The sequence below is a fragment of the Hyperolius riggenbachi genome, chromosome 7 (assembly GCF_040937935.1).
Source record: "Hyperolius riggenbachi isolate aHypRig1 chromosome 7, aHypRig1.pri, whole genome shotgun sequence".
Taxonomy (NCBI): domain Eukaryota; kingdom Metazoa; phylum Chordata; class Amphibia; order Anura; family Hyperoliidae; genus Hyperolius; species Hyperolius riggenbachi.
The window spans coordinates 269,540,474-269,554,204 of NC_090652.1; the positions used below are offsets into that span (position 1 = coordinate 269,540,474).

General features: G+C 45.3%; 2 protein-coding genes across 15 annotated transcripts in view; one reads left to right on the forward strand and one right to left on the reverse strand.

The window, feature by feature from the left end:
- WDSUB1 (WD repeat, sterile alpha motif and U-box domain containing 1) overlaps window positions 1-13,731 on the forward strand; it is a 157,445-nt gene that overhangs the window by 73,618 nt on the left and 70,096 nt on the right. For 2 of the 10 annotated variants that reach the window (XR_011022848.1, XM_068245720.1), the window contains one exon: window positions 9,347-9,823. The exons of the other annotated variants lie outside the window; for them this stretch is intronic. The gene's annotated coding sequence lies outside the window, so the exon portion shown is untranslated. Of the gene's footprint in view, window positions 1-9,346; window positions 9,824-13,731 lie in introns of those variants that run through there. 10 annotated transcript variants of the gene reach the window in all.
- The window catches only part of TANC1 (tetratricopeptide repeat, ankyrin repeat and coiled-coil containing 1), a 324,590-nt gene that overhangs the window by 7,545 nt on the left and 303,314 nt on the right, over window positions 1-13,731 (reverse strand). For all 5 annotated transcript variants that reach the window (XM_068245707.1, XM_068245709.1, XM_068245710.1 and 2 more), the window contains 6 exons: window positions 13,408-13,531; window positions 11,273-11,448; window positions 9,421-9,553; window positions 3,693-3,784; window positions 1,738-1,884; window positions 315-415 (listed from right to left, as the gene is read on the reverse strand). In XM_068245707.1, the coding sequence (XP_068101808.1) occupies window positions 315-415; window positions 1,738-1,884; window positions 3,693-3,784; window positions 9,421-9,553; window positions 11,273-11,448; window positions 13,408-13,531 (773 nt within the window). The remainder of the gene's footprint in view (window positions 1-314; window positions 416-1,737; window positions 1,885-3,692; window positions 3,785-9,420; window positions 9,554-11,272; window positions 11,449-13,407; window positions 13,532-13,731) is intronic.

Genomic DNA, 13,731 nt, shown 5'->3' on the forward strand with positions numbered 1-13,731 from the left:
TTATTTCTAAAGGGAGGACCTCAGTTTACATTTGCATCACAGAGATGAGCTTAAATTCTTACTTCACATGCACATTTCCACTGACTTGAAACTGAGACAATCCTGTCTAGTAGCTTCTGGTTAATTAACCAGATGGTTCATCAGCAGCTACTGGGCATGACTGGTTCAGTTTCAAGTCACTGGGAATCTGTACAAAAAGTCAGAATGCAAGATCATCTCTATTGTTAGAACATTGAGCAATGGTTTAGTTTTCATACCACCTCGATTAGGAGATTATCAAGACAGCTAGTTACCCGAAAAAAAAGTGCCATTACCTGCTGTTCCTCTTTGCCCTTGCCCTGGCGTAATAAGCTTCATAACACTTTGGTTTCAGCTCTAGTGCCTTGGTTGCAAACTCTTCAGCCATGCCAAAGTCCTAGAAATCAAAACAGAGGTACATCATAACCGGGTCTGAACAAGCAGCATGGCACTGGGTGCCCTCTGACGCATGTATTGTAACTTTTCGTTAAAGATAAACTTAGGGACTGTTTCCAGACGTGTAATTGTATGCGAATACGTAAGTCTGTGTTTTTACATACAAATTTGCATGTGTAATTGCCAGTTTTCTTCCCCCCCCCCCCCCCCCCCTTGGATTCTACTGACATTAATAAAAATCCACACAAAGTGCGAACGATGTCACAAAAATCTCATGCAGCACTCTGAAACTTACAGCACTGCTGTCCAGATTTTTCCTGGATGCAAATTGTGCATATAATGGAATCTGTGTGTCCTTAACCTATTTTGGTTCCTGGACGTAGAATCTACGTCCAGGAACCATGCGCGCTCCCGCGCGTGCACGCGCACTCCCGGCCACGGATTCGGTAGCCACGGAATCAATGTATCGGGCTATGGTGCCCGATCACGGATTCCTCTCCCCCGCTGAAAAAGCGACAGCTTCTCTCGGAAGCTGTGCTTTTTCTGGCTGTCACCTCCCCCATGCGTCGCTCTAAGCGTGTTACGCTTAGAGTGACGTCATGTAAACAAACTCATGGCCGCCATCCTGTGGCCAAAAAGTAATACTACAACTGAAAGTTAAAAAAAAAATAAAAAATGAACACACATTTACATTATAAATCTATTGTTTACCCCACCCCCAAAAAACTACCCAAATAAAATGTTTACTATAAAAAAAAAAAAACATGTATTTACCTAAGGGTCTAAACTTTTTAAATATCAATGTAAAGATGAAATATTTCTATATTTTTTTTTATTTTAAACTTGTAAATAGTGATAGATGCAAAATGGAAAAAAATGCACCTTTATTTCCAAATAAAATATTGTCGCCATACATTGTGATAGGGACATAATTTTAACGGTGTAATAACCGGGACATATGGGCAAATATAATACGTGAGTTTTAATTATGGAGGCATGTATTATTTTAAAACTATAATGGCTGAAAACTGAGAAATAATGAATTTTTCCATTTTTTTCTTATTCTTCCTGTTAAAATGCATTTACAGTAAAGTGGCTCTTAGCAAAATGTACCCCCCAAAGAAAGCCTAATTGGTGGCGGAAAAAACAAGATATAGATCAGTTCATTGTGATAAGTCGTGATAAAGTTATAGGCTAATGAATGGGAGGTGAACATTTCTCACGTGAAAACGACGGAACGCGAATGGGTTAATGTGCTGAAAAACATACATGAAAATACCCTCAGGAGGGGTAATTGACACTTTATGGGGCTTCTCTACTCACATTTGTTTTTCGGCGGCATCTGGACATATTCAAGTAGAGGGAAACCCGCAGCTCATTGAAAGCTTTTATCTCCTCTCCGAAACCCTCTCGGGGAAACTTCCTGAGAGCGTACTGGTACCTCTGTGCAGCCTCTTTCATCTTCCCTTTCTGCAAGGAAACAGTGACACTGGTAAATGAGCACCTATCATGTTCACTGGGCTCAGTACAAGCTACGAATCTGGTCCAGCCTGTGGATATAACTCAGATGACCTGATCTATGCAATCTCAGAAAACCTTTTTAGTAATGCACAGCGACGCGATCCGCCGGGACATCAGAAGTGCATAGACTGCGATGTCTGATGTTTCCATCCATGTGTTGCAATTCACAGCTGAATCACAACGCATGTTTGCAGACAAAAATACACAAAAGCATTGTGATTCCCATTCATTATAATAAATGGAAATCACATCCACATTGGGGAGAGTCGCATAGCGGGTGCCGTGCGTTGCCATGGCTACCTGCGTGGCCTGCAACGTGAATGCTGGGAAGGGGTCTTAGGAGATTCCTTCACTTCCTGCTCTAAGTAGTAGCAGTAGGATTGAAGCCTGACGAAGGTCATACAGCCGAAAGCTTGCTTACTCTTATTCTTTTAAGTTAGCCAATAAATGGTATCATCCGGATTCAACACTTCTTCCTGTTCTAAAGTGCCACCAAAACCCTTGGAAGCCTCCAGAATGGGAGCATGGACAGCAATACTAGATCTACAGTGTGTGACCTTTCCTTATTCTTTCCAATACAGAAGCTTTATGCTGGATACACACTTCGCATTCCCGCACTCGATGCGCCCGTCGATTCACGTCGACTCGATCATTTCCAACATGTCCGATTCACGTTTCGATGGATCGTTAGGTCGATTTGGCATACTTTACATGTAAATCGACCTAACAATCATCAAAATGCGCTCGGAAATGCTTGGAAATAATTGAGTCGACGCGAATCGACGGGCGCATCGAGTGCGGGAACGCACCATGTGTAACCAGCATAAGACTGGAGTTCTGCTCTGAAGGAGCCCCATTACTCTGCAAATTTAGTGAACAATCAACCTTCTGATAATTGTGATTTATAGGAGATAATCGTAAATCAGCTCAGCAAATAGGATTTATTTCATTTCAGATAGAATCAATCCTCAAAGTGGTTTAATAATCTGATTGTTTGTTGTCAACTGGCACCGTCCAATCTGATCACAATTATCAGATTGGAAGGTCAATCGTTGGTTAAAATGTCACCATTAATGAGCACCTTAAAGAGAACCCGAGGTGGGTTTGAAGAATATTATCTGCATACAGAGGCTGGATCTGCCTATACAGCTCAGCCTCTGTTGCTATCCCAAACCCCCCTAAGGTCCCCCTGCACTCTGCAATCCCTCATAAATCACAGCCATGCTGCTGACAAACAGCTTGTCAGAGCTGGCTGTGTTTATCTCTATAGTGTCAGTCTGCTCCTCTCCCCGCCTCCTGCAGAACTCCAGTCCCCGCCTGCATCCCTTCCATCCCTGCTGATTGGAGGGAAGGGACGGGGGCAGGGACCGGAGCTATGCAGGAGGCGGGGGAGCAGCTGAGACTGACACTACAGATGTAAACACAGCCTCACAGCACGGCTGTGATTTATGAGGGATTGCAGAGTGCAGGGGGACCTTAGTGGGGTTTGGGATAGCAACAGAGGCTGGGCTGTATAGGCAGATCCAGGCTCTGTATGCAGATAACATTCTTTAAACACACCTCGGGTTCTCTTTAACCCTCTTGGCGGTACACGGTTTCTGAGGCTTAATGCTTTAGCTAGCATTTCGCTAGCTAAGCGTATGGCCAAAGTTGCTCCGGTCCCCCCCATGCCCGCCCGTAAAAAAAAAAAAAAAAAAAAAAAACCACAAAGCCATACTTGTAAATATGCTTTTTTAGATTTTTCACGAAAAGCTTACCCTGTATAGGATGTTGCCTTCATCCATTAATTTCTGCAGCAGAATAATCAGGATATCCGGTTTAGAAGTGGCCATTGCCCAGGCTGCATTTCCTACAAGGAAAAAAGACAATTTAAGTCCAAGAAAAAAGTGCAAAAGGGAGGAAGAAAAAAAAAAAAAAAGGTCTGTGACCAGAGAAGTGTGACTGGAAACAACACACAGGACTGGATGCCGGACATAGGATTGCATGTGCCACACAGCTCACTATGCAGAGCTTCTATAGCACTGTTTCCTAATGCTGGGAATACACCCCGAGGTCCTTCAGCAGATAGATGGCTCTATAGATAATTTCCGACAGGCCCAATCCAATTTCCATGATTTTTTCTGATTGATTTTTCTCATAGAAGTGAATGGAAATTGATCGGAAAGTAAATCTGCCCCCCCCCCCCCCCTAAAATAAAAAAAAACTCATCGTGTATTCCCAGCATAATATAATTATAATATGTACCTCACTGTTTTGACCAAGTACCCCATAGATTCTATGGCATAGAACATTGTTTTAATTACCCCTTGACAAATATTTGCTAGTAATACTTCATAATTAAGCAGATCTGAAGCGAAAATAAAGTTATGAGATAATTAATTGTATGTGTATTAAGGATAACAGACAGAACATTAGTAGCAAAGAAAATAGTAATATTTTTTTTTCCAGTTATATAGCTTTAACCACTTCACCCCAAGGTGGTTTTTACCCTAATGGACAAGATCGATTTTCACCTTTCAGTGCTCATCCCTTTCATTTGCCAATAGCTTAATAGCGGTGGCTGGATGGTGTAGTGGTTAAGGGCTCTGCCTCTGACACAGGAGACCGGGGGTCGAATCTTGGCTCTGCCTGTTCAGTAAGCCAGCACCTATTCAGTAGGAGGCCTTAGGCAAGTCTTCCTAACACTGCTACTGCTTATAGAGCACGTCCTAGTGGCTGCAGCTCTGGCGCTTTGAGTCCGCCAGGAGGAAAGCGCAATATAAATGTTATTTGTCTTGTCTTAACCACTTGATGACCCACCCTTTACCCCCCCTTAAGGACCAGCGCTGTTTTAGCTGATCTGTGCTGGGTGGGCTCTGCAGCCCCCAGCACAGATCAGGGTGCAGGCAGAGCGACCAGATCGCCCCCCTTTTTTCCGCACTAGGGGGATGATGTGCTGGGGGGGTCTGATCGCTCCTGCCTGCCGGGTGTTGCGGGGGGGGGGAGGCACCTCAAAGCCCCCCTCCGCAGCGAAATCCCCCCCCTCCCTCTCCTACCTGGCCCCCCTGGTGATCCGGGCTGCACAGGACGCTATCCGTCCTGTGCAGCCAGTGACAGGCTGTCCCCTGTCACATGGCGGCGATCCCCGGCCGCTGATTGGCCGGGGATCGCCAATCTGCCTTACGGCGCTGCTGCGCAGCAGCGCCGTACAATGTAAACAAAGCGGATCATTTCTGCTTGTGTTTACATTTAGCCTGCGACCTGCGATCGGCGGCCCGCAGGCTATTCACGGAGCCCCCCGCCGTGAATTGACAGGAAGCAGCCGCTCGCGCGAGCGGCTGCTTCCTGATTAATTAGCCTGCAGCCGGCGACGCAGAACTGCGTCGCTGGTCCTGCAGCTGCCACTTTGCCGACGCGCGGTATAAGCGTGCGGTCGGCAAGTGGTTAATCACTACTTATTACAATGAAATATCTTGTTTTTTTTCACCACCAATTGGGCTTTTTGGGGTTGATATTTGTTTTCAGTAATTACTTTATTTTCTATGCATTTTAAAGGGAAATACAAGGAAAAACTTTATGGTTTTAATATAAACACGGCTACTGTGCATAAAACCCACACATTGTATCTGCCCATTTGTCCTGGTTATCCCAAGATTCTAATTATGTCCCTAGTACAAAGTATGTTGACAATATATTACTTGGAAATAAAGGTGTATTTTTTCAATGGTGGGTTTTTTTCTCACTATTTTCACGTGCACAGCAGCACTGCCTGACTTATAAAAATGTCCTGGAGCCATTAAGAGGCTCTAGCAGGACGTTTTTAGAAGTCAGCATGTCATTAAGTGGTTAATTATAACACTGCATCACACGGTCACAATTGCAGTTAGATAGCCACACTACTTTTTAAAGATGAACTCCAGTGAAAATAAAGTAATAAAAAAAGGGCTTCATTTTTACAATAATTATTTTTTAAGTGACTTAGTCAGTGCTTGCCCACTGTAAAAGTTTTCCTTTCCCTAATTTACATTCTGACATTTATCACATGGTGACATTTTTAATGCTTGCAGGTGATGTCAGTGGAAGGAGATGCTGCTTGCTTTTTTGGCAGTTGGAAACAGCTGTTTCCCACAATGCAATGAGGTTCACAGTCAGAAAACTGCCAGGACCATAATACCACAGTTTCTACCACAATATCAGCCATACAGAGCCCCCTGATAATCCGTTTGTGAAAAGGATTTCTCATGTAAATTGGGGTTTCAGCTACTGATTGGGATGAAGTTCAATTCTTGGTTATGTTTTCTCTTTAAAATTGTAAAACAAAGCAGAGCTACTTTCCTGCAGTAAAATCTAAAAGCGGTCTCTCATTGATTCTTGGCTGGTTAAGCAGGACTGATTTGGAGCAGGTAAGAGAAGCTCTTTTGCATAGATAAAGCAATTTTTTACCTTCTTAAAAGGTTGCGTCTCTGCCTGCTGGACACTTAGCTGGTCTCCCCCAATGTGTACCCCCTGGGCTCACCTATCTGCCGGCACACCTTCCCCCGTCCTGAGTCTTTTCTCCATTGCCGCCAGAAGCACCTGTACCACGTGGCCCAGCGGCATGTGCGTGGCCTTATACATATCTTCAGGTCACGTGGTACAAGTGCCTCTGGTTACGATGGAGAGAAGACTCAGGACACTGGAGGAGACGCACTGGAGGATAGGTGAACCTGGGGGGTAAACATTACACATGGGGAGAGACCAGCTGGGGGTCAGTCAGTACTCAGGAAATTGAGCCCCGGAACTGCCGTGCGCCCGACAGCCAATCAGCTGCAAATCTATCAAAATAACATTCAGGTGGCCTCATTGCAGCGACGATCTCTGGCAGATTCAATCATTATTAAAGAATCTTTTAGATACTGATGCCGCAAAACGAGTAATGTTTGGGCCCGTTATGTGTGCAGCTTTCTAAGTGAAGTTGTTGGACTACAGACTGCAGTGACTCCGCTCGGTACAGATGTTATGTCAGCTATGGTGGTCACTTCCTTGTGTGCATGGAACAGATGTGTGAGCACAATAAGAGCACAGTAGGGAAGTGACATCCGCTTCCCCCCAGTGACACACATTGTCATCACATATATTAAGGTAAATGGTAACAGAATAAATATATATATATATATATATATATATATATATATATATATATATATATATCTGTACTCTGACTAATAAGTATGCCAAGGTCAGATCTTATAAGCTGTATTAGAAGCCAAGCACAGTGGAAACACAAATACAAGTCACCTTATCGTGACGTGAACAGGTCTCCCCCCCCCCCCCCTCCCCCCGCTTCATAACTATTGCTGTATATCTGCACTGCTCTCGCTGCCTTTCACACATCACACAGTTTTTCTATATTTACTTCATTTAAAGGACCACTATCACAAAAACAATTAAATACATACTTATAAAATGTTCATCTCTTCTAGAATAAAATGCATTCTAAATTACATTTTTTCCTATGTTGCTGTCACTTACAGTAGATAGTAAAAAGCTGACAGATTTTGGACTAGTCTATCTCCTCAAGGGCGATCCTCATTTTATGTTATCGCTATGGCATCCTTGCAAATGCCAAGCTGCAGGCATGTGCAAAAATCTGCGAGAATGGCAGTGACAGAGGCACTGCCACGCAGGGGCAAGCGCGGCAGCGACACGGGGGGCAAGCACTGCAGTGACACGGAGGCAAGCGCTGCAGCGACACGGGACAAGCGCGGCAGCGACATGGGACAAGCGCGGCAGCGACACGGAGGCAAGCACTGCAGCGACACGGGACAAGCGCGGCAGCGACACGGGACAAGCACGGCAGCGACACGGGACAAGCGCGGCAGCGACACGAAGGCAAGCACTGCAGCGACACGGAACAAGCGCGGCAGCGACACGGGGGGCAAGCACTGCAGTGACACGGGACAAGCGCGGCAGCGACACGGGGGGCAAGCACTGCAGTGACACGGAGGCAAGCACTGCAGCGACACGGGACAAGCGCGGCAGCGACACGGGACAAGCGCGGCAGCGACACGGGACAAGCGCGGCAGCGACACGGGACAAGCGCGGCAGCGACACGGGACAAGCGCGGCAGCGACACGGGACAAGCGCGGCAGGGACACGGGACGAGCGCGGCAGGGACACGGGACAAGCGCGGCAGGGACACGGGACAAGCGCGGCAGGGACACGGGACGAGCGCGGCAGCGACACGGGACGAGCGCGGCAGGGACACGGGACGAGCGCGGCAGGGACACGGAGGCGTGCACATCAGTGACGCAGAGGAAAACGCGGCAACAAGTGGCCCCTCTAGGTAAAGTCTGGAATAGATGTGCCTGAAGTCAGATTTCTATACCTAAAGGTGAACCCATCCCGCCTCACGGGGATTAGAGGGCAGATCATTTTTCACATGGGTGGTGTAAGTGTTAGCTTATTTGGCTTGTTTAAAAAATAATGTTCACTGTATATTTTTGCATGGAAAGTATGCAGTAGGGTAAATCTAGTAGGAATTTTACACATGACACTATCTGCCAAAACACTTGGGAAGGAATTCACCAGCAACTGCTCGCTGCATTGTGGGGGATTACCTGAAACAGATACACAGATAGAATAGAGCACTTCCATCAGCTGAATTACAGTATCCTAAAATGAGCCTGTGACCAGTAATGTAATATTCTTGCATCACTGAATTTAGCTCTATTTGACCATATTGGATATGTGACTCATTTTGTTTACGTTAGCCAATAACTCATCACTAGTCCATATTGTGTGTTTACGGAGTTGCTGTTCAAAGCCGCGCATGAGTGGTAAGCAGTGGTAATTAGTGGAGACAATTTTACAGTGAGAGAGTAGAGAAGGAACATAGTAACAGTACTTGGGAATATTTTAGACTTACATTTTAATCAGAGATCACCACACCTTGCAGCAAGTTTACTTTTGTCACAGGCATAGAAAAAAAAAATGATACTGTATATACTGGGGGTGACATGCTGATATTGTTAAAGTGGACCTGAACTCATACATAGGACACAAGGAAAACACAGATGAATCCACACTGTATGTGTTTAGAGGGAAGAGCCTGTCTAATTCCCCCTCAATTGCAAGCAATCACAATTGTAATTTGAGCTCTCAGCTGTGTCAGCACAAGAACCTTGTCAGCATTAGCTAATTTATAAACACAGGATGTTAATATTTTGTCTGCTTCCATGAAAGCAGGAAGCAGACACACTGCAGAATTATTGCAGGAGTTATGTGGGCTGCAACAAAGAAATGTTTTTCTGTAAAGGTTGTTATGCTGTTGCTTATCATTTAGAGCAGAAATCAAGTTCTGAATTCAGGTCTACTTTAAATGGGGCTACAGTAAGTGGTTGTTTGTTAATAAACAAATGCATTAGATTGAGATTTTCCCACATTTCCCTAGAGTTCCAGGTTATGATGCATTTGTAACGCACAAGTACAGCCCAGGATGTGTCATTACTGAACAGAACATGTTACCTAGCTTAGCGCCTTTCCTCAGCAGAGTTACGACGACGGCTGTATTCCGGCATCCTATGGCTCGATCCAGGGGCCGCATCCCGCTATAGTCAACGTGCTCAATCATCGCTCCATTATCAACCAGATACTGCACCTGTACAGAGCGAAAACACCATATGAGAAAGCGTCATCATATCAGATGCACAATCCTTGTGCTCCGATGTAACCGGGATGGCGGTGTGTAACTAGGCAGCATATGGAACCATCTCACCAACAACAAAACAAACACACGGATGTAGAGGACTTTGGCACAGATGACGCCATTCTGGAAAGGCAAACTGAACTGCAGAAAATCTGTTTTGATGCATCAGATTGATTAAATTAGCCTATTAATGTGAACCAGGGTTGAACAGAAACTGACGAGATAAACAATTGCATTTATCCTCTTACTCCTAAAAAATACTTTTTTTTTGTTCTTTAGATATCCCATGGTTTTCTTTTATATTTCAACATTTGCAAAGTAAATTTAAAGTTTTCTTGTTTCTGCTCAATTGCAGTCAGTTAAGTGACCCAGAGCTCAAATACATAAAATATTGACTTTTTTTAATCTGTCCCCTGTACTCAGAAGATGTTCTTGGCAGGAAAAAGTTTTATGGCTGTAATTTCTTATCAATGAGGGTTACGCTATGATGCGAGAAGAGTCTGACAAGACAGAAACTAACACCAGAAGGCTATCAGGCAAACAAGGAACACCACCTAGTTGTTAGTGTGTTTGGCACTGTACATACACTTGTTTATCTTATCATGTAACATGTCACTTTGGGTACACTTTAAGTTGTAAGCGGACTTCATTGTCCCTATTGGTAAGGGGAGAAACTATGTAGAGCGTCCCGCTGGTTTCCTTCCCTTGTACCACCTTAGGTTCATGTCAACAGCTCTGCCTCTTGAGGTAATTCGGCTGTCCGCTATTGCTGGCTGCTGAGCTGCGCTGTTCTTATAGTAATTTTGTTCCGTCTTTTGACGGCACTCAAATTAATGTGTAAGCGCCACTATAGCCGTAATTCTTACTACTGCTTATGGCTGCGCCTGGTGCGCCCAAATGTCCAGCACGGTTTTGCCTTACTGGTGGTGACTTTCCAGCCCCACTGAATAGGCATCAGGTGATAAACATGACATTAACTTCATTCTTTGTAATGGACGATAATATGACAGCAACCCTATACAGGGTCACGATTTACCACCCCTCCCCCCCCCCCAAATAAAAAAAAGGAGCACACACAAAGTCAGCCAAGCAAACAGGAACTGTCTCAGGACCTGCAGCCACCGGGGTTCCTGGGATCCGTCCAGCATTTCCACAGCACAGCTGGCATGAAATGAAAGATTCAGAGCAATATCAATCAAAGCTTAGAACGGACAAAGTATCCACAACTTAGATTTATGAAAAGTCGCTGAAAATTCCTATCCTTATCGAGGATTCGTGCCAGCGGCGGTGCAGGCAGCTCGGCACTGACTGAACACTTGTGTATGGCTGATGTCAGTGCTGGGAAAGCTGCCTTCTGTATAATATCTGCTGCTCCCCCACCACCGCTCAGAGGAGATAAACCTCTGTGAAGTGCGGATTGCTCTCATCCCGCTCTCTACAAACACGCTTTATAATGCGCGGCTTGCCTCCGAGATGCCATGGGAGCTATTAGAGCGGGAATGTAGCGGCTGGCATCCGCAGCAATATGTAAACATGAGATTAGATACGAACTTCAGTAGCAGGAAAACTGTGTTTATAACAGAAGGTTGCTTAAACATTGCTGGAAGGCTGAATAGATCAGGCAAACCTTTCAGCACATCTATCATTCAAACATTTAGTGGTTCAGCTTACAATCTCCGCATCTCCGTAGAAAGCTGCCAGATCCAGAGGCGTGCGCCCGTTACGGTCCATCTGGTCGATAGTAGAGCCTCTCTCCACCAAACACTGGACGACGGCTTTGTGGCCCTTCAGACAGGCCCAGCTCAGGGCAGTTAGGCCTTCTTTGTCCACCGCAGCTATGTCTGCACCTAGAGGCCACAGAGAGAAGGTCGTCACATAGAGTATGCCAGTTTTATGTTCACTGAAGGGCCTGGTTCACACATAGATCTGCACATGTCCAGTCCTGCCAGTTTTCTATCAGGTTTATCTGACTGGACCGGAAATGTACACCTTTTATTATTCATGTCAAAATAAGATTGTGAAAATGCAATCATTCACTAAAACGATAAATTTGATACACTCGGTTATTAAAGCAAGTGGAATTTTTTTGCTTTACAAACAAAAAAGTTTTCTTACTTGAATATTTTTCTTCAGAAAATCATTAAAGCTCACTCACTACTAGATGGATTGGTGAACGCTCAGTGACGCGGCCCGATGAACAAGCATTCCCTAATCCAGCTTCCTAACACACGACGGGGGCGAACGAGAGTTCAAGCAATTGTGGCACTTTACGCAGGAGTGGTTGGGGATCTTAAAGATCCTATCCGCCGTGGCAGTCGTTATCGCCGTACATCACAAAGTGTCTTTTCGCGCACACATACCCACACCACTAGATCGTAGAAACAATTGCTCATCGCGCAAAAAAAATCATCAGTTGCGGGGAAAATCGCTCAAAAATAAATCGCAACATGGGTTTAGCTTTAGATCAAGTGGGAAATTAAGATTCACAACCTCTCCTATCTTTGTACGGACACAATCTATCATACACGGCCAAAGCTGGAGAGTGGGCCAGTTTTATGCTAAACGCTCTGCACTTGCACTTTATGTACACTATCTATATGCACGTTGATGTTAAAGGGACTTGGTTGTAATGACCCACAAGTGAGTGACCAGGATGCCTTAATGCTTTCAACTGCTAAATAAACTGCTTTCAATTGGGAATACCTGACACGGATTAATTTTCTTGATGTGGTGGTGGCCATTTAAAACTCTTCTGTGGGTGGCTGCAGGTTGCATATGGTCTGAGCGTGGCATCTTAGATTGAAGCTATTACAGCGCTGAGGTTTTATTGGGAATCTCTTTCTACCTTTTGGAATAGGAGCCTCTAGCAGCTGTTTGTTTGGAAGGATCCATTTGCAGGATAGAGAGTGCCTGTATCACCTTGTATTATTATCTAAACTCCATACCCCTCCCGCCCAACACACCGATAGGCTGCCATCCTACCAAACTCCGTAGCCCTCCCACACAACACATTGATAGGCTGCCGTTCTAGCAAACTCCGTAGCCCTCCCACCCACCATACCGACAGGGAGCCATCCTTCCAAACTTCATACCCCTCCCACCCAAAACACTATTAGGCTTCCATCTGAACAAACTCCGTAGCCCTCCCACCCAAAGAATTGATAGGCTGCCGTTCTAGCAAATTCCGTAGCCCTCCCACCCAACACACAGATAGGCTGCCATCCTAAGAAACTCCATACTCCTCCCACCCACCATACCGACAGGGAGCCATCCTTCCAAACTTCATACCCCTCCCACCCAAAACACTAATAGGCTTCCATCTGAACAAACTCTGTACCCCTCCCACCCAACACACTGATAGAGAGTCATCCTTCCAAACTCTATACTCCTCCCACCCAACAAACTAATAGGCTGCCATCTGAACAAACCCTGAGGGGCAGTTAGAGACACAACTATATATGCTGTAAAGTGCTGTGGAAGATAGCATTAATAAATGAGTAAAGATTGCATGGTGATGCACAAATATATAGGAAAAATACATTTTTTGTGCTATAGTCTGAAAGCAGGACATGAACAGCTGCAATTGGGCTCAGTAAAAGTTTCAACACACCACCCAATCAGAACGTAGCAAGATGGCTGATGGATATCATTTACAAAGCTGATCCATTCGATGCCCAGGCTCAGAATGTCAGAAGAGTTTAGTCAGGGGGTGTTGCTCTTTAGGCTCTGGTTCTACAACTTATTTTTGGCTGTTATGGAACTGCAGCTCAGTTTGACAATTCTTCACAGCAGAGACAGTTTCTCACCCTCGGAGAGCAGGAACTCCACAGTACCACAATGCCCCTCACACGCAGCGACCATGAGGGGAGTCCGGCCTTGCTTGTCACTCAGATTTACATCACAGCCGTGCTGCATGAGAAGTCTGGCGACCTGCAGAGACAAGAGACAGGGTGAGCTACAAAGCCTGGATGGCGGCAGTAAGAAACACACAATTACCTGCTGCCGGATGGGCACTGCGCGGCAGCTGCAGCTAAGCAAACACCGGTTCCTATGGACAATAATACGTTTATGATGTGTGTTCCCCTAGAGGTTAAACAGGCTTAGAAACAGTTCTAAGGCCCAGGAGGATT